Below are 22,414 nucleotides of genomic sequence, written 5' to 3' on the forward strand. Positions count from 1 at the left end.
GAAACAAGAGATAACTTAAGCAAAGTATGTGCAAACTTTCATGACCACAAGTAATCACCTTACATTTGTGACACTGTCATGCCCTTGCATAACAAGGTTGCACGGTCTCATTCCATTCATACTCATTCTCATCTGTAGAAGCACTCTAATGTCCAACCTAATGCTCAAATCTTACGACTTGAAAGCCCTCATCTCAAATGAGATCATCACTAAGGAACCATGATTCAAACAATGAGTTAAATTCATATTTCACGAGTACCAAGAGTTAACTTTTGTCTCCACAGCAAAATCCTCATGTTAGATTATCTATAACTTATCATTGGAATTAAGGGAAGTAACGGTGCACTACTCAAGTAAGACACAAGCATCATCATCTCTAGATAATCTAGTCGGGCCAAAAATGGCCCTACTCAGGATTACAGCCAAGCGCAAAAATCACAATCTTTAAATAGAGTGGCGCACAACTTTATTCTCAAATGAGTTGTCTATGAAATTCCCAATCCCACATGAAAGTCTAAGACACTTGTGCTCTCTTCAAGGTGCTCAATTAATTAATACCTAATGACGTACAAGAAGTAGCAGTCACTCGGCCAATGTTTCCCCAAGAAAATCTCAACATTCTATGAATAACCAACTAGGTCAAATGATCATGCAGCACCAAGACAACAGCTAAGCAATCACAATGCCGCAATGACATTCAATATAGGTTCCATAACATTTCCATCATCAAATTCGTGTTACCCAAAGTTCATTCCGTAACCCACCCGACAATATGACCATCCAAGTTGGCCCAATAAGTCATTTGACATGTAACATAGTTGCAAGAATATAGGACAGTGACAACATTTTTCTATATAATAATGGAAGGGTGTTCTTTAACATTTGGAGGATATTAGTCCCATTCAAATTACAGGAAACATCTTAAGCAACCATGCTGCACATTACAATATTTGATAGTGCTGTGTTGAGTTTCGTGCCCATATGTCAAACCCAGATGTCCGCAATCACACCACAACAAATAAATAGAAAGGATTTTAACTTTTTTTTTTTTTTTGAAATCCAATATTCAGAGAAGGTAAAGTTAAAGTTCCAATGCATCCAAATCTTTAAAACATAGGAACCAAGAACATCATCCCTCTTTAAATCTAAATCTAGGTCTGGATGCTTCAAAGGTCTGGCCCCCACAAATACGAGGGCATTCTTATGAGGGTAAAATCTTCAAAAGGCATTTGAAGAGAAAAGGTATACATATGAATGTAATTTCATAACACAAGGGACTGAAATATTAAAATTAAAATTAATTATAAGAAAAAGGGGGAGGGGGGTAATGCCAAGAAGTGAGCAAGGGTTGCACCATCAAACCAAACCCACCCCTCTATCCTCTGCCTTCCCAGTAAAAGCATGATTCCCAAAGCCAAGGCCCTTCCACCACTCCATTTTGGCTCCTAAATTAAAGAGGAAAACAGACCCACCCCCACCCCCCACAGATTCCAAAAAATAAAAATAAAAACAAGATGGGGGGGGTGGGGTTCAGCCAGGGAAACAAAATTGAAATTTCCGAAGGAAAAAGACAAACTCACGCAGATCCCAACAAACTCACGCCGTTCAGCTCAATCATAAATCCTCCCTTTTTTTTTTCCCTCCCAATTGTTGGCCTTTCTTCAGGTTTTTTTTTTTTTTTTTTTAAAAGCTTTTTTCTCCATCCTTTTTTTTTCCCTCTTTTGGAGAAATCATTTTTCTATCATTCCATGAGAGTCATCACCCAGGAAAAGCAAGAACATTCATCATTAACCCCTCCCCCCCTCCCCACACTTCCCCTCCTGCATTCAACGAATTCTTTTGTACTTTCTAGTGTGCACTAGCAAAACTCTCTCTTACTTGAATTTCTCGCTGAAATGATGCTATCAGAACCGACCTGAACCACGCCGCGGCCCTTCACTTCACTGCTGGATTGCTGTGGCTGGTTAATTATATCCCCGGACAATGATCTACTAAGCAATGCCTCAGTGCAAATATCTGCTCGACTGCTTGCACTAACATCCTCAGTTCTTTCCTCCAGTGCAACACCCTGGACACGTGCTGCCAGCATGTCATTACTAGATCTTCCAAAGGTCTGAGAGCCTGAAACTACAGGAAACTGAACTGGTCGCATAACCCATCTCATCCAGTCATTACGCTTCCTTACCTTGTCCCCCTGCAATACAAGGAAAAAGTGATTACAACACTACTAGATAGCCAAAATCAAATTGAAAGCATCAAGCTCTGCTGGATTACTGGGCCCAGCTAAAAATAAGAGAGAACGAAAAAAAAAAAAAAAGAAATTTGCAACAATTGAAAGCATCTAGATAAATCATGAATGACGAAGAGTTGTACCTGTACTTCCACAACATTTGAAGTTCGCAGGGCATCCAATATAAGCTGGATATTATCTGTCAACTTCTTAACCTAGAAAAGGGAAGGCAAAATTGGAGCAACCAAAATAAAGGATGCTTCAAATCAGTTGGATTGGCAAGGGCAAAAAATGTCACAACAATATCATCAAGTTTTTAGAAGAGAGGCGGGGACCAGAAATAGGATATATTGCTAAGGAATCACCCATTCAGAGGAAATGTAGGAAATAATCGATTGACAGGTCAAATAAAAATATATAATGGCAAACAAGTAAAACCATTTCCAGATTCAATTCACCAAATTCTTTTTAATGCTTTCATCACATATTTTAAGGTAGAAACCAGTAGGAAATTTAAACCAGACATGTTATTTATACACAAAATGCATAATCAGTTGCATAGAAGTTTCAAGCATATATAGCAAATAATTCCAAAATTCAAACGGGTGGTCCTCTCTGGGCGTATGGCTCTATAAGAGATTAGAAATTGAACTGTCGACATTGTCCATTCTTATAGACCTTGCACGTAAATTTTTATAAAAAAATAAAAAGAAAAATAAGAGGCGTTGCAAAGAAGGCAGCTTGGCAGCTTCCAACCCCCATCACCATTGTCCATTGTTATAGACCTTGCACTCAAATTTAAATTTTTTTTAAAATTTAAAAATAAGAGGTTTTGGAAAGAAGGCAGCTCCTAACCCCAAGGGAAAATCATGAACAGGAATTCTATAGATGCTATGCAAACGCTAAAATTAATAATTCCCAATGATAAAACTACACAAAAACCTAGAGTGATTTAACACTTGTTCAACTAACCCAACAAAGCTCCAATACATAGTTTTATCAAGAAAGGATGCAGTGCATCAAAGTGAAATCAAAGAAAAAGGCTCCTAATTATGCCTACTAGCATGCAACTTTCATCTGTGAAGCTCCAAGGCAGGTTTAAAAAAAATATAATGAAGTCAAGTATTGCACAAAATTCAGTAAAGAAAAGGTAAAAGTAAGGCAGGATTTGGGATAAAAATAAATGACAATAGCTTTGCCAATATATATGGCCAATCAAATACTATTGCTACGTATTGAGCAAAAGGGAGTACTGAATTCATTACCAAGATATCAACTCGATCATTCCTAACTAGGAAATAAGCTACACGAAATAAAAAACTAAAGCCCGTCAGGTTTCTTGATTTTATGAATTGGTTTCTTTCTAATAATTTCAGTAGAGCATCACTGGACTAGAAACAACAATAACTTCCTATCAAAAGAATGTAAAATGTTAATTTTTTTGGATTAAAAAATACTGGATCCAATAACCAGTAACAGTAACAAATTTAAAAAATAATCACTGCATCCAGCAACCCTACAGTGTAGCCCTTCAGACCTCTTGAAGAGCTCAATTTCAACAAACCAAAAGCAAAAGCAATGTGCCACAAAGAAGGTAATCAAATAACACAAAAACTGCGCAAGACAGAAGAATGTCTGCCACTTGCAGTAGAATTCAGTTTGCATAATGTTTACATTTGCGGTCAGGTTAGTTCATGGTTTATAATTTTCAAAGATGATGGTGTGTGACAGTAACTCAGCTTGAAATGTGCATAAATTCTTTATTCACATACAGCCCAAAGGCTGGAGAAAAGAGGATGATTGAGTTGGGCAGTCAAGAGTCCATCTAAAATTTTTTTAGATCATTATGAAATGCATCCACACAAAACACAAAATGAAAGATTCATATGGCCCACTCCAAAAAGGCCAGGATAAATGTTTTTGCTGTTGTACAGTCCCAATGAGCTCCAAGAACCTTGATGCCAGCATTAATAAACAAAAAAAATCAATGACCCACCAACCACAATGGGAAAATTACATGCAAAAATCAATATCTTAGTTGAAGTACAATCACAATAACCACAATGCAGCACGTTTAAGTTTCCTAGAAAATGCTCAACACATTTTACAAAACAAACCATTCCAGCTATGTCTGAAATTGTACGATGGCACATTAATGCAATTTACCAGCTATAACTATCCCCATATTTGGCATTGCAACATGTAGCTCACTTTCAATTGCAGGACTGCATTTAAAAGTTGTAAAATTTATACAGTGATTTCATATATAACTACTGATTAGCACTAATCAAAATGCATAATGTGAGCTGCAGAGGATTTGATTGAATTTCACTCGTAGACAAACTAACGAGTCTTCTAAGTTCTAAAGCAACAAAAGATTATAAACTAATTATGAATAAAACTAAAAGAAGAAAAACACACATGTGACACGCAGGCAATGTGACAATCAAGAATGTGTGAGAATTAATGAACTAATCGAGACATTCTACTTAGCTAGTGTGCTTCTAAAGAGCAGTATAACAAAACAAGTTTTTTCTTTCAGTGATATTCAAGAAGTTTTAGATTTCTCATTAAGATATGTTTCCAACCCAAGGCAACCTTAAGGATTATATCACTATGCATGCACATACGTGTGCAGCACACACACACACAACAACTAACAGCGCATCAGTGAAGCTAAATGACTCGCTTAATGGTAAAAGTCAGATTATATATATAAGTCAAAAGAATTCAATACTATGCAGTTTTGAGAGACAAACTAAAGCAATTCAAAAAATATAAGGGAAGGACAAAGAGCTTTCAATCAAAACAGGAGTACCCATTACCAATATAACATAATCTAAAGTGCAAGTACTGAAGATAGTCTTCCAAGCCCTATTCAATATACTACTTGAAATGCCTGAAGTTAACTTTGAAAAGAACATAATGCAAGTCAAAAGAAATTCCTAGACATATCAGTATCGAGCATAATTTCATCATCAATATTCAAATGGGGGAAAAGCATGTGGAGATAATCTTGCAAGTCATATTAAGTAAATTAATCCATATGCCTGAAATTCTTCAAGTTACACCTAAATGAATACATCCATAAAAGGACACATAGTGAAGTTCCGTTTTCTTTTTTACTGCTACAATGTTTCAGCATGTAACTCAACCGAGCAAGGAACGGGATGAAGAGCTTTCAAACCAATCAGGAGTACCCATTGTCAATATAAGCATAAGTATTGAAGATAATCTTCCAAGCCCTATTCAATAAATCACTTGATATGCTTGAAATTAACTTTGTAAAGAACATAACACGAGTCGAAAGAAATAACTAGACATATCCGTATCTAAAATAATCTCAACATCAATATTCAAATGGGGAAAAAGCATGTGGAGATAATCTTTCAAGTCATATTCAGTAAATTAATCCATATGCTTAAAATTCTTCAAGTTACTCCTAGATGAATACATCCATAAAAGGACACAGTCAAGTTCTGTTTCTTCTTGAAAGCCACAATGTCTCAGCATGTAACCCAACTGAGCAACAAACAATGACTCTTATGCATACATGATCCAAAGCAGTTAACATATTAATATACAAAAGAAATAACTGTTAGTGTTCCAGCTTAGAAAGTGAAATTCAGAAGAAAAAGTGAGCTGCCACCAAAATGAAAACTTCAAAAAAGCAAAAAAACTTGGAGCAAGTCCATCTCACCACCAGCATCATTATTTCCTTCTCTTTGGCATTCCAGCTTCCACAGCAGAATGCAAGTACTGTGAAGAAATTCAATTTTCTTGCTTGGTTATTAGAGAGAATGAGAAGGAAAGTTTTAAAAAATAAATAAATGAATGAACAAAATTTTTAGTTTACATCATTACATGTCATGACCCTCTTATTTTTGTTAGTTCTCAATCATATTTGCATAGCCTTTCATTCTTAATAGCATTTAACATAGAGAAAATACAATGGAAAGTTGGTGTCCTTCTTCTCCTTTCCTTTTCTCTTCAAAAATCTTTGATCCGAATGGAGCCTCATCACAGCAGAAAAGTCACATGCTAACATTCCTGCCAGCCTCTATGTCACAAGCCATGTGCCAAACTCATGCACACAAATAGCATTCTTCTGCACTTTCAAAATCTAAACTGAATGACCAGAATGCAAATACAAGCCAGCTGGAATGACAGGGAAATCACCAGTACAAGACATGACAATTTACGGTCAACATTTTCATATGTCAAATGGTACAAAGAAGTCCAAAATAAACTTCAGACAGCCTCTCTTTGGGGGATCTGTACAGAAGCTAAAATTTTTTTGTTTTCCAACTTAACAGAGGCTGCAGACATCCATACCTTGATTTCTTTATTGAAAAAATATCCAACCACACACCCAAATACCCACAAAAAAAAAAAGCAACTTCAATTTTTTTAAAAGAAAAAAAACAAAGAACAGGAACCATCAAATTAGAGGAATCATTAAATTTGTTAAAAGCTAATTTATCTATAGTGTCAGTTGCGCTTAGTAATATGGAATAACTGAAAATTATGAAAGAAATACAACTGCAACATAAGCACTCAGCATAGAAGATGCTGAATGGCTCAATACTTATATATACTGAAGATGTGGACTAGAAAAACAACAGAAAACAGAAGAAAAAAATATGTGGTGATTAGAAGAATGAGAGAGAGAAGGAACTACATTTACAAAGCTTTGCATTCCAGTGGGACTCAATATCAAGCCTAAGGATAGGGTTGTATGGATGCTTGCTTTGGATGGCAGGTTTATGACAAAATCTCCCTAGCAGATGACCACTGTGGAGGATGTTAGCCACAAGAAACCTAACCTAGAGAAGAAGATTGAAGCTAGAGAACATCCCGAGTGTGGCTAGCCTTTTCTGGTAAATCCTTGCCAACACTCCACATCTTATTCGTCACACAACTTCGGCCTGCTCTTAGTTACATATGGGTTCTGTGAGTTAAGAGTTTGACTAATTTTTATCAGCCTTCAGGAGGTAATCCAGTGACTAGGAGAAAAACATTCTTATAAAGGGTAGATTAACTCTATGTCGCACTGTTCACTACTGGGGTGGTTGAGGATGTTAACAGTAAGGGTGCACGGATTATTATTTTTAAACTGGATTCTGAGAACAGAGAACCTGTGATAGGGAGTTGGAGAAGAAGGGTTTAGTGTCGGTTTGGAGAAATTTGATAAGTCATCTGTCAGTCTACTCTACAAGAATATGCATCATGTGAAAGGCCAGTCATTTGGTTAACGCCTCTAGGGGATTGAGATATCCTAAAGTTCTTGTTTTGTTAAGAATTTTTTTTAGAAAATATTTCAGAAATTGAGGATCAACATGTCTAAGAATGTTGTGGCTAGCATTAACACGGGTCACTGTGAATTAGAGGAGTCTTGTCTTCGGTTGGGCGTTCAACTGTATCATAGTCTTAGGATTCCCAAATCAATTGGGATTTTCTATTTAATGTTGGGATTTTTATTTAATGTATTCAGATTCCCAAATCAATCAGGATTGAGTCCATTAAGGACTTGGATTGAGATATTTTACATTCCTAATAGAAGTTTCCTTACCCTATATATATGTAACCCTACGGGGCTTTTCCATCCAAGCAATAACATAATTTATAGTCTTTGACTAATTTGGAGGCAGATCACCTCGAAATGATCAAACCCTATTTTCCCTTGCAATTTTTCCTTCTTAAACTTTCCTCAATTTATCCATGATAAAACCCTAGTGTCTTATAATTTGGTATCAGAGCTGGCGTTCATGTGGATGTCATTTAACCCGCCAACAAAAGCAAGATCTTGGAATTCTTGGTCTTTATTCACACACAATGGCCTCAGAAAATTCAGCAATGTCCCAAATAGAAGCTAAGCTAAAGGCTGAACTTAGCAATATGTTTTAATTTCCAATTTTTCTTGCAATTATGAATAACATTTACTGATTGTTTATTTTTTCCGTCAAAAGCCGAGATCATGCCGGCCATCACCAGTCTCACAGCATCATTTCAGGAGTTTAACCATAATCCTAAATCAATGGTCCCAATAAGGTACCTAAGTATCCTCTTGATTGCTAAAAGGTGCGACTCTTTAGGTGCTGCCTGAAATCTCGTGCACATGCACACGCTAAACATGATATCAGGTCTAAGTCTCAATTCGAAGATATCCAAGCATCACTCTCTAAACCACTCATTATATCTTCCCACAAAGAGAATGCCTCTACATCAGCTAATCGTAGGGAGCAGCCATATGTGCATGAAGGAAGTTACCAAGGAGAGCATGATTGTGGCCCTTCTTGTATGAAGGTGGAATTTCCTCGGTGAGACAGTGAAGACCCTACCAGTTGGTTTCTAGGGCTGAAAAATACTTTCACTGCACTCCAAAAACATCTAAAGTTTGATGCTATTCAATGGTATGACTGGTTTGAAGCTCGTTATGGAATGCCTTCATGGGCTGAATTTGTTGCCAGACTACTTGTCCGATTTGAGCCCACTAGATATGAGAATATCGATGGAAAGCTTGCTAAAATACGCCAAACTAGCACTATATTGGAGTACCAGACACGATTTGAGTGGCTATCAAACAAGACTAAAGATTGGAATGAAAGCCAACTCATCAATACTTTTGTTTAAGGTCCCCTACCTAACATTCGGCGTGAGGTCAAAGTACGTTGGCCATGTACTATGACTGCTGCAAATTCCTTTGCACAGTTAGAAGAAGAGAAGTTGGGAGAAGAACGATGTCACTCCAACAAGACCATTAGCAAGCAAAATGTTAGCAGCACTATCACATCACTTGCTCCTCGCAATTCTCTTGCCAAAAGTTTGACTCAGGAGGAACTTATAGAGAGAATGACAAAAGGTTTGTGCTAGCATTGTGATGAAAAGTGGTATAGAGGGTACCGCTGCAAAAAAAGGACAACTGTTGATGATTGAACCAGTGGAAGAGCCAGTAGAGGTTGAGGATAACCCCCCTTATTAAAATCATGAAGGTATGGAATCTGATGATAATGATGAATCTATCACTTCTTCAATTCATGCTTTAGCTGGTTATGCTAGTCCTCAAACCATGAAACTAGTGGCTTCCTAAAATGCCAACCTATGACTATCTTAATAGATAGGGGTAGCACAAATAATTTTACGGACGCTAAAATTGCTACATGACTAGCCTATCCTATGGAGCAATGCTGGCACTAGAAGACTATGAAGTGGTTTTGGGAATTGAATGATTAAGGACTTTAGATTATATAGCTTGGAATTTCTCTAAACTAGTTATGAAGTTTGCCGTGAATGACTATAAAGTGACTCTTAAAGGTAAACGTTGTGGTAATGTCATTATAGTTTCAACCCATCATATGGAGAAGCTCCTTAAAAAGGACCGACATGGTTGCTTGGTACAACTTCAAGCACTAGAGTTACAACATCAATCTAGCCAAGATGAAGGGCTAGACTCTTATTTCAAAATTTTCTGACCTATTTGCAAAGCCACAAGGATTGCTACCTCAGTGAACACATGATCACCATATTCCTCTGTTGCCAGGTAGTGTCCCTACTAATGTCTATCCTTATCGCTATCCTTATTTTCAGAAAATAGAAATAGAAAAGATAGTGAAAGAAATGTTAGATGTGGGTATAATTCAACCAAGTGTTAGTCCATATTCTTCTCCTGTCTTATAGGTGGTGAAGAAGGATGGCTCTTGGTGAATGTGTGTTGATTATCAAGCACCATACAAGAACAATGCGAAGGCTAAATATCCTATCCTTGTCGTGTATGAATTGTTCGATGAGATGGGAGGAACTCAGTACTTCACCAAACTCAACTTGAGATCAGGCTATCACCAGATTCAGCTATCACCAAATTCAGGTACACAAGGATGACATTCAAAAGACGGCTATCACCAGATTCAGGTACACAGGGATGACATTCAAAATACTACGTGTATAACTCACGATGGTCTTTGCTAGTTCTTGGTTATGCCTTTTGGGTCAATGCACCTTTGACCTTCCAAAGTCTCATGAATGACATTTTCCAACCTTACCTACGTAAGTTTGTTATATTTTTTAATGATATCCTGATATATAGCTCATCTATTGAAGATCATTTAGGTCATTTGCAAATTATACTCACCACTCTTCGTGAGCATCATCTGTTTGTCAAGAAATCTAAATGCAGTTGTGCTCGATCACATGTGGAATACATTGGACACATTGTTTCCCAAGAAGGTGTTTCAGTTGACCCTTCTAAATACAAGTGATGACAAACTGACCTATTCCACAAACAATCAAAATGCTACAAGGATTTTTGGGGTTAACTGGTTACTATCACAAGTTTATCAAGGATTATGGAAAGATTAGCACTCCACTAACTGCTCTACTAAAAAAGGATGCACTTAGCTGGAGTGAGGAAGTTGAACAAGCCTTTGTCAAGCTTAAGCACGCAATATCCATCACACTAGTTCTTGCCCTGCCAAATTTCAACAAGGTGTTCATCATCAATTCTAATGCATCAAGAGTTGATGTTGGTGAAATTTAATGCAAGACACATGCCCATTGCTTTTACCAGTAAGGCTCTTTCTACATCCCACATCAGCATATTTATTTATGACAATGAAATGCTAGCCATAGTGCATGCAGCTACAAAGTGGAACCATATTTAATTGGTCGGCATTTCCAAATCCGAACTAATCACAAGAGTTTAAAGTAGTTTTTGGAGCACCGAATCTTCCATGGAACAACAAAAGTGGATCACTAAGTTGTTGGGCTATGACCATGAGAATATTTACAAGAGAGGGATCGAGAATGTGGTCGCAGATGCACTCTCATAACTTCCAAAACAAGTTGAAGTTATAGCTATTTTTGTACCTGCATTTACTACTCTTGAACAAATCATAAAGAAATTGTGACAAAATCTTGAAACTAAAGGTATCATCCAAAAGCTACAAAAATGCCAACTTCAATCCCGCCTTACCTTTCGAACTCTTTAAACTAACTGTATAAAGCGAGGATTTTATTAGTGCCTAATTCAGCCCACAAGCAAACCATACTACAAGAATTACATGCATCACCAGGTGCAGGTCACTCTAGTTTTCTTAGATCCTACAAGCGCATTTCTCGAGAATTTTATTGTAAGGGAATGAAGGGTGCAATCAAAAAGTTTGTGACAGAATGTGATGTTTGATAACAACAGAAGAGAGAAACCGTGGTGGGTCCAAGCTTTCTACAACCTCTTCCTGTTCCACAAAAAGCTTGGACTAATATCTTGATGGATTTCATTGAGGGACTACCATCTTCTCATGGTAAGTCTACTATTTTTGTTGTTGTGGACCGTCTCACAAAATATGCTCATTTTTGTGTCATAACTCACCCTTATACTACTATAGTGTTGCTCATACTTTTGTTGAGAATATTATCAAGCTGCATGGAATTCCTCACTCTATTGTCAGTGATCATGACAAAGTCTTTACCAGTAACTTTCGGAAGGAGTGTTTCCGCTTGCAAGGAACACAATTGAATATGAACACTGCATATCATCCACAATCAAATGGGCAAATTGAAGTTGTTAACAAGTGCTTGGAGACTTATCTACATTGCTTTGCTAGCCACAAACCGAAGGATTGGGTGTGATGGCTCCCATCAACGGAATGGTGGTATAACACCACTTATCATTCCTCCATCAAGTTGACTCCATTTAAGGTTGTTTATGGTCAAGCTCCACATGTTCTTGTTAGGTATTCAGTTGGATAGTCCAAAGTTGATCAAGTTCAGCTCCTCAAGGAAAATTTTGTTGTAGTTTAAGCTCGTATGAAACAAGAAGTTGATAAGCACCATAGTGAAAGGGAATTCTCGGTAGGAGATTGGGTATTTCTCAGGCTACAGCCCTATACACATATATCTGTGATTGTTCATTCTTCAATGAAGTTGGCTCCTCGACTCTACGGGCCTTATAAGATCCTAAAACATATAAGCTCTATTGCTGATCGTCTTGACTTACTAACAGGTTCTAAGATACATCCAATTTTTCATGTCTTTTGCCTCAAAAAGAAGTTAAGGAAGCAAGTTACAGTGCAGCGCCACTTGCCTGATTTTGCACCTATGGGTGAGGTTCAAGTGCAGCCACAAGCAATTTTGGATCGTTGGGTGGTCAAACATAAAATTCAAAACATCATAGAAGTTTTAGTTCACTAGTCCCACTTACCATCTTAAGATGCAACTTCGGAAACTCATCAATCCTTGGAGGAAAAATCCCAGAGTTTATCGCTGCTCAGCCTCAAGGCCATGGCTGATTTAAAGGAGACAAGAATGTTAGGATTCCCAAATCAACTAGGATTTCTAATTAACCTATTATGATTCCCAATGAATTTAATTTAATGTTAGGATTATTTAATGTTGAGATTTTTATTGATGCGTTATGATTCCCAAATCAATTGGGATTGAGTCCATTAAGGACTTGGATTGGAAAATTTTACATTCCTAATAGAAGTTTCTCAACCCTACATATATATATATATATATATGCAACCCTACTAGGCTTTTCCATCCAAGCAATAACATAATTCATAGCCTTCGGCTAATTTGAAGGCAGATCCCCTCAAAGTGATCAAACCTTATTTTCTCTTACTATTTTCCCTTCTCAAAATTTCCCCAATTTCTCCAAGATAAAACCCTAGGGTCTTATCACTTAGCCTCTATATTCTCATTTACTTTTTGCCCCTTCTCAAAAAATCTCAATTAGCGTTGTTGAGAGAGTAGAGAAGACTATAAGGGGTTTTTTATGGCCTAGTATAAGGATAGCAAGAGGGTTATCTAGGACGTGGTTAGGAAAATTGAATCATAAGGGTGTCTAGCACTTGGTAATTTGGTTTCTAAGAACCTCTCCAGTAGGGAAATGTTTATGGAGCTTTTCCTTAAAAGTTGGTTCCCTGTTTGGCACACAGTTATGAATATGATAAGCATTCGTTGTAATGGGTGGGAAAGGGATGTTAGAAGTAGTGAGCATGCTTGTCAAGCAAGCCTTGGCAATTTGTCACATTTCCCATTTGTTTTCATACTTTAATCAATACACGCTCCAATTGCTTCTTTTTATTCATTGGAGGGAGCTCCCTTTCCTAGGATTTTCCATTTTTCCCTTCTTTTTTTTTTAATTTTTATATCTTAATAAAAGAGAGATCGACAATCAAGCTAATTTGTTGAGAGTTTTGGGTTCATTTTTCATCACTTGTAGATTTATTCACAAATTTGGTTGAGGGATACTTCAAATTTCTTTTCTTCTGAATCAATTCTTCATTTATTTTTCTTTTCTATTGGAAAATGTAATTTGGAAGGATACACATCCTATTAAAATTAAGCTATGCGCTTGCATTCTTAAAAGGATTAATCCTAATGATTTATTACAAGTGAAGAATAAGGCAATCAACCTAAATATTTGAATGATGTGTTTAGAATCTAATGAGACAAATTAGCATCTTTTTCTACATTGTTGAATGGCAAGACATCTCTTGGCAATGGGTAACACTCTTTTTCCTTGTTTGGTGAGGCATAGGTTCTCCCACAAACAACATATGAATTCATGTTAGTGAGGCATTGGGGTTTTTAAGTAAGAAAGGCACAATACTTGTGCAATTGTGCTATCTATTATATTAAGGGCATTGTGGATGAAGATAAATGCAAGCATTCTCAAAAATCTCATAAATAAGGCAACCAAATCATATTTGTTGTGGGATAAAGTGGTCTTTCTTTGCTCCATTTGGGTTCTTATGGTATGTTTCAAGGAACTCCCTTCGTATGACATGCAAAGGGATAGCAAGGCTGCCTTTCTGCAATTATTTTTCAGTTTTCTATAGGAAGACATATTGTTCACCATTTCTTGCATCTTTCCATTCTCTTTCTTTGATGAATTTCATATTTATCGACACATCTTTGCTTTGAAAAGCAGAAAGCCTAGAAAGCCAAGGACCATCAAAGGGATTTCTTCTCTACCTCACAGGAAACCTGATTCAAATGAATAATAATTATAATAAGCACCAAGATGGATTGGCAAGTGGTGCTTTTGTGCACCTACTGAGAGCTCCAGGGATGGAGATGCTCGCCTATCATGAATCATCACTCCTCACACCATAATCCCATTATACAGCTTTGGATAGAAGTTAAGTCTATTGCTCAATCAAGGCTCTAAGCAGTGATTAATAGTCCAAGGATTAAAAAAAAAGGGGATCAAAATTAGCTTCCTATTCAATCCTCCATAGGACTGGGCTAAAGTCATCGCAAATGGATGTTCAAAGAGTAATGTAATGATCTTGGGCCCAACTCCGATAAGGTGTCGTCCGCTTTGACCCACTGACCTCACGGATTTATGCCATAAAAAACGTCTCTAGTACACATTCGATGTGAGACGGTGACACATTTCCCGTCCAATCTTTGACGTCCTTGTAGTGTGATTTTCTAGTACACATCCGATATGAGACTGTAACATGCTCTTCTGCCTGATTTCTGACGTTCTCATCAACATGACCTCCCTAGTACACATCCAATGTAAGACCATGACAAACTCTCTCGTCCAATCTCCAACGTCCTCATCAAAGTGGTTTACGCCTCTATGTAGAATCCACTCACATAATAGTACCTCCAGGGCGGATCCACTCACGTGATAATACCTCCAGCATGGCTTTGATACCAAATGTAACGGTCTTGGGTCTCACTCCAATGAGATATTGTTCGCTTTGGCCCACTGACCTCACCAGTTTGTCCTATAAAAGGCGTCTCACTTAGTTTGAGCTCAAACCCTCCTTATAAGTCTAAGATATCTCTAGTACACATTCGATGAGAGACCATGACAAGTAACCTTGGTATGATCCAGCTGGCAAGCCAAATCAACGATGGTGAGGGATGGTGAATCAAAAATTTCACACAAAATACAATAGTGCAATGACGACAGAAATGATTTCCTCCAGCGTGGCTTTAATACCAAATGTAACGATCTTGGGTCCAACTCCAGTGAGATATTGTCCGCTTAAGTAACCTTGGTATGGTCCGGTTGGCAAGCCAAATCAAAGACAGTGAGGGAAAGTGAATAAAAAATTTCATGCAAAATACAAGAGTGCAATGACGACATAAATGAGTCGTGGGCACTACTGCAGTGTCTTTGTCTATCTTGGAAGCTTGGGATGAGGCAAACTGACAAACAATAGAGGAGCCAGATTCCAAAAGTTCTCTAGACTTGATTAAGAGGCATAGATCAGAGATACCACTCGATTGTGTGATCCTATTCTCCAAATGCAAAGAGCACATTGAGCAAACTTTAAATTCAACAAAAGTATCAGGAGGCTAACAAATGTGCTTAGAGGTTTACCAAAGTTCTGATTGAGCTTAATCCTAGCAGATCATCCTAAAGATCTAGAAGTGTCATTATTTTGGCAGTGTAAGGGATTCTATCTCCCAAGACAAATTATGTGTGTACTTGGGCTTAAGCTCCATTCAAGCTCAAAAGAAATTACGGCTCGCAAAGTTCGTGGAATAGCTATTTCTTGGAATAAGATGGAATATAGTGAAAATATTAGGCATGTAGGTAATAGCTATTCCATGTACGTTTCTTACTATTTCATTCAACATGTAATAATAAATAAATAGAAATTTCCACCGTGGAATTTGGGAATAGTTATTCCTTGTCTAGCCCATGTTAGGGACTCATAAAAAGCTATACATTTTTATTCGTTTTATGGCATCAACATAATATTTTGTATAACTAATTGTAACTAACCTATTATAACTAATCTATTCCTAGGATTAGACATTCTACAAACCAAACGTAGAATTAGGAGATAGCATCAAGGACAGTACACGTAAATCATAGAAATGGTTTAGCTTGAAGATGCAAAAACTAATATTACAGGAAACACATGCACCAAGGGAATTACCGTAGTGTTAGGATGGATTATAAATAAAATTGGTTGAAGTCACTTAAAACCTAGACATTTGGATAAGAAATCTAACCAAAACAAGACCACTAGTGAATGAAATAGGGGCTTTGCAAATGACACCCTCAAATTCTTTGTTAATACAACACCAATTTTCTAGGTACACACTTGAAAGATGCAACATACTCCTGACTGACTCTCATCAAAAAGTGAGAGATGACATGAGTTGTGTGAAAGAAGAAAAGCAGGGCAAATTACTCATTGGCCATGCGACCCAAATATAGAATGACAAAAAAAATTTCACCTAAATTTACGATCATGTACATATTCATTTATGCCATGCAGCAGAATTTGCATTGCAAGATGAGAAACCACAACACAAATCCAAGAGAAAATTGACTTTGCTTCAAACAAACACAAAGCATGTCAAAATATTTTAATAGATCTTAATAATAAGACACTAACTTTCATCTAGGTAGAAACGCAACATTTGGAGAACTCTTTTCTTCTAATCCTCCATCCATCCATTCTCTTAATATTGTGTGCATAATCCAAAATGCACAAATATTGCCTACAAATGTGATAACAATCCCATAAAAGAAAAAATCTTCCCAAGATTCCATGAAAAAAGCATTAGGGGTTGAACAAGGGAAAAGAAAATGACACGATCTACAAAACTTCAAGAAAGTCAAAACCAAAGTAAGCCTAAAAGACATCTTAATATGGACAGCAATGATCTGCCATGAAGCATCTTGATCAAATTATCACTCAAAAGTCAAAATCCTCAATGCAATAACAATCCAATGGTGGCCATAGTTGTCATCGATATGACAAATGAGCATAGAAGTAAGAACTTAGGATACATAAGAAGCTTGTTAACATAAATTAACCGAAAAACACAAATTTAAATAAATGAACAAGTCTTATTGTCAATATACATGTAGTAACCACTCAGTTATCCACAAACAACTCACTTTGTTGAAGCCTGCTATTAATTTAATAGGAACCCAGCCTTGGTCATCCATGTTCTGCCGCAAGTATGTATCTTTAATCAAATTCTCATTACTGCAATAAACGAATGCGAGGTGCAATAGTCGTTAAGTTTCCAACACATTTATAATAATATGATGGTGATGATACTCTACACAAACAATTAGCCACATACCCAAAAAAAAAAAAAATCAGTACCTGAAATAATATTCTATCTGAGTAACTATCTCAGCATGCAACTGAGCATCCACTGCAGAGAAAATCATTGCATGAGGTGGTATCGGTGCAATAAAAGGCACACCTCTAAAGGATTCATGAGGGATGTACACCATTGGTGGTGATGCCAGCTCTGACAATGGATGAGGAAATTACAAACTAGCACAAACCCACATTTTGTTTAACACAATAATATTAATCACACTTCAATACAAGTATATCTTACCAAAACTTATGGGGTTGCCAAAAGGTCGAACCGGTGGGGGTGTAATGAAGGGGGGTGTGTGGTGTTGGGGTCTTATAAAGCCCCTTGGAGTGGGAACAACTCTCTGTGTGTCTCTACCGTTGAAATTTCGATGAGGATTCCAATCATGATTCCCACGGTCATGGTCACGCCTGCCCCCATAATTGTGATGGTAAGAACCATCTCCCCGTGGATGCGGACCGCCACTGCCTCTCCTGAATGAGCTGCGATGTTGAGGGTGATCACTGCTGCTATGAGATTGTGACCCTCTTTGTGCTGAGTCCCAATTAGTATTCTTATGTGTATGGTCTCTTGGAGAAGGATTATTTGGAGGTAATTCCACCACTGCACCCGATGATGCTGCAGCCACCTGAGCAACGCCGTTAGTAGAAGGCAAAGGCGTGCTTGCTCCACCGCGCTTTATAGATTTTTGGCGCGTGGGTAATGCATGGTTTGGAGTAGAATTAGAATTTGCATTATTAATTACTTGCTTTTGCGATGACGGAGAAGATGAAGACAGAGACGAAGAAGACGGAGAAGAAGAAGATGATGATGATGATGAAGAAGATGAAGAAGATGCAATTCCAGCTCCCTGTGATAATAAAAATGTAGAATCAAATGAAATGCAAACATGCAAATCTGAGCGACCTTTGAAGTACGTTAAAACACAGCTAAAAATTACTAAAAAAAATGTCAAGAACCGAAAACCTGTGGTGGGGCAACCGATGATCTATCGGCGGGAGGTTTCAATGATTCGGATGGCGACTTTGCAGAAGCCCTAGCTGACTCCGATAAAGCAGGCCAAGAAACCGCTCCCATGACCGGACCAACCTCGACGGCGAAGGCACCATTTGAGGGCTTGTTCCAAGCTGGCTTCTTGGCAGCATTGCCGCTACCGTTACCGTTATCGGGGCTCTCGAGTTGGGCCTCAGCCGCAAAATCGTCAGAATTAGAAGCCCTCGCGGGCAAGCAATCGAAGGAAGGGTTGATTTGCTCCCGGGAAACCGCGGCCGCCGATGAGGATGACGGTGAGGAGGGTACGGCGGAGATCGACTCGGACTCGCCACCGCGGACAATCTGTGTCCACGGCGATGATACGCCTCTGGAGGCGCGGCGAGATTGGGCGCTGTTGAGGTTCTCAGAAGAGGAATAACGAGGAGAGTGAGTGGTTGCGGATGAATTAGCGGCGGTGGCCATCGAGCTTAGGGTTTCGGAAGAGTGTCGATGGGTGATCGGAGATGAAAGTGGTCGGAGGATCAAAAACTTTCGGAGAGGAGAACAATATTGGAGGAATTAGAGCAGCAGCAAAGGGTAATGCGAAGAGGAGTTCCAAAGATTCGTCGATGGGTCACTGAGGATCCGAATGCGCAGAAGGAATGAGGCACGAGGCGAGCTACGGAGACGATCTCTCTCTCCCCCCTTCCCTTGTTTGGCCCTTTGCTTTGCATTGGAGACTTGTGGGGGATGCCCGGTTTCTGCTAGATGTCAATTTACGGATGTGCCCTTCAGTTTTGTGCTTTTTTACGAGTGAAGTGCCCTTCGATTTGCGCACTCGTGTTTCCGGGGATTGCGATTACGGGTAATTCATGGATTCACACCGCTTAGAACGGGCCTCCTTTTAACACCCCTTTAACCCCCCAATAATTTGTCTTATATTACAGTTTTGTCCTCCTTTTAACACCCCCTCCGTAGTGTAGGGTGGTCATAAATTTAAACTTTGAATTTAAATAAAATTTATAATAATTTTACAAAATATTTTATCTAAATTTATACTAATTTAAATTCATAACTTAAAATCTAAGCTGTCGGGTTAATTAAGTGTTCTTAGGAGTTAGAGTGTAACTTGTCAAAAATTATAAAAATAAAAATTTCAAACTAAAAATAAAAAATAAATAGAAAAAAAAACCAAAATTAGTAATTTATTCGATTAACATTTGAAAACTAAAATAAATGAATAAAATTGATTAAAAAATATTTTTTCCTTCAACCAAATGACAATTAAAAAATATGATTAAAATAATAAAAGCACAAAATATTAAAAATTCAAAATAATATGATAAAAATAAAATATTTATTGTGATTATTTTAATTTTTATTATAATTATCTTACTTAATAATTATATTTCAAAATTCATTTTATCATAATAATCTTATTGTACATGACAATTAAAAATAATTAAAATATTTTCCAAATGACTTATTATTTTTAAATATTTTCACAATTTTATGGAAATTTTCATTTTAATTAAATTTCATAATCATGTGATCATTCTATTTTAATTTCAATTAAAAAAGTATTTATAAAATGAAGAATTTGATTTTAAAATTTTAATTATACACATTAAAATATTCTAATAACAAGTTGCCAAAGATGATACCAAATGGTCCCCCTAAACATTACCAAAAATGTCTATCTTGGTGGGACCTCTCTAACATCTAAAAAGGAGGTGAGTTTAAGTTCATTTGTTATTTATGGGGTGTATGAGATATGGGTTTTATTTAGGTGTTTTAAATGTGCTATCGACATTGGAGTTTGAATACCCATTTTAGTTTATCTACATCTAGTGACTTGTGTAAAAAATATAGCAATTAATTTAACTTTCCTTAATTATCTTATGCATTTTATTAAACATGAAGACACCACTTTATTTTTGTTTTTTGGAAAAGGTTAAAACTTGAAGAGCACCCAAAAGTCATATCGTGGGTATATAACTTCAAGTATTTTGAATTTTTTTTTTTTTTTTGAAAAGCTTAAAAGCTTTTTGAAAACATGGATGAATTTGTTTGAAACATGAGAAAGTTTGTTTCTTTTTTATGGAAAAAAAAATCACAAAATCATCGCAACGTCAATAATAGACTCAATAAACTACACTCTAATGAGTGTAAGACTCAAAACATGTAAAATACCAAAAAAAAAATATAGAAAAAGTGCAAAAATGCACGTCTCGAGATCGTGTAATAGACCACTTTTAGAGGGTCAAAAGATTATCCAGTAGACAATGGCTACTTTTTCGAGGAGATGAAAGCCAATAGATCACTTAAAATGCAATTATTCACTAGATATGTCATTTTTGACATTTTCTACATGCTTATTCTCATGAATTTGAAATATAAACACCCTAATGGTCTTATAGCATTAATTATAATATGGAAACATGTTGCTTAATGAAAAGTTGAATGACCTTTGAGATGTTTTCCGATCACGATCACCTGAAAAGGAAGGAAAGTATGAACGATTTGGAGGACATGGGGTGTACTCTAGGGGATCACTCTGATGCCTAAGTAAGGGATTTGCTTTATAGGTTTTATGCAATAGTAGAATAGGATATGCCCTTACCTCCTCTCTGAATCCCCTTTTATAATGGTGGAGTTTGACCCAAGGGTAATGTGTCATTTATGAACATATTATGATTGTTGGAATTGGTGTATTCCCAAGAGGGGGTGAATTGGAATTTTAAACTTCTTCCTAGGTTTAACAAGATATTAACAATATTTCACAACCTGGGGTCTTTCTAAATTGATTCCAATACTCACAATATTCAAAGCATGTATGTGAGAACAATCAAGACGATAAATAATTAAACATACATGAACTGAATTCAAAGTGCGAAAAATAAAGTACACAAGGAAGAGATCAACACACGATATGATATTAGAGTTCATCCAATTCTGCTTATGTCCTCGCCTCTAGCTCGCAAGCCCGAGGATTACCATTATTGCTCACCTAATGGGTGGAGCGGCACCGGTTACAACCATATCAAATTACCAGAGCTAACCTCAACATTTACACACTCTCATTACGGGATGGAGAATTCCCACTTTAGGCCACGCATGGATTACAATCAAATAAACTTTTTCATATAAGTAAAGGTGCTTCTAACACAAGAAAATTTGTACAATAATATGCTCAATCACAATTACAAATTGCACTGCCATATGATATGAAAGTATAAGCTCAGTGAAGTCTAAATGCCAACTCTTAGTTATATGCAATAATAATAGTCTATGTGTGAGAGTGGTGTGAATATGTCTTTGAGTTAAAATGCGTATATCAATCACAAGTAATAACCTCAAAGATCTCAAATGCACACTCAAATATCTCTAGAGCAAATATCAAGTATAAAGTATAGGAGATATTTAAAATCAAGCTTACTTAAAAAGGATTGTACAAAAGCATACAAAAACAAGCCTTTGAATACTTGCAACAATAATGCAAGAATCACAAACTCTAGAGAGTATTCCCACTGAAAACTTATGAATTAAATCACAGGGAACTCTTAATGTTGACCTTATGGGTCACTCTCGATTTTGATAATGACAAATACTCTTTGTATTTGATGACTTTCAAGTTTGTGTGCAAGATAATACTAAGTTGGATCACATTGATAGCATGCAGCAACTTGAAGAAATATGAAGACCCCGACACATTTATTATTTGTTGTAATATTATTGGGTCTGTAATAATTTCATTTCAAATGGGTTTGTAATAATCACTGCATATCATGCATGTAGGAGTAAGTAAACTCAAATGACCCTAGAATGGCTCTTAGGTCCCTACACTTGAATGGATATAAATATAGGACCTTAGCCCAAAATTTATGAGGTTTTAGGTGACCGAACTTGGCAAGTATATTTGTCTCGGTCGACCGAATCGTTAAAAAGTTAGAAAGTTGACTTAGGCTTCAGGCGACCGAACCAAAAGTGACCGTAGCGTCCACTGGCGACTGAACCTTGATTGTGACTTTTCCCAACAACTTGGCAACCCAAACTCTCACATTCAAATATACCTTGGGCGACCGAAAGTTCAAGTTCAGGCTACCGAAC

General features: G+C 37.0%; 1 protein-coding gene across 1 annotated transcript; it reads right to left on the bottom strand.

Annotated features, from left to right (window-relative positions):
- Positions 1-1,019: 1,019 nt before the first annotated feature.
- On the bottom strand, positions 1,020-19,038 carry LOC131160415 (la-related protein 1C-like). Its single transcript, XM_058116083.1, has 6 exons — positions 18,299-19,038; positions 17,573-18,182; positions 17,329-17,479; positions 17,115-17,205; positions 2,374-2,445; positions 1,020-2,194 (listed from the first exon to the last, which is right to left on the bottom strand). The coding sequence occupies exons 1-6, from the start codon at positions 18,785-18,787 to the stop codon at positions 1,859-1,861; spliced, it is 1,749 nt and encodes a 582-aa protein (XP_057972066.1). The 5' UTR covers positions 18,788-19,038; the 3' UTR covers positions 1,020-1,858.
- Positions 19,039-22,414: the final 3,376 nt, after the last annotated feature.

This window comes from Malania oleifera, chromosome 1 (assembly GCF_029873635.1).
Source record: "Malania oleifera isolate guangnan ecotype guangnan chromosome 1, ASM2987363v1, whole genome shotgun sequence".
In the NCBI taxonomy this organism is placed as follows: Eukaryota; Viridiplantae; Streptophyta; class Magnoliopsida; order Santalales; family Ximeniaceae; genus Malania; species Malania oleifera.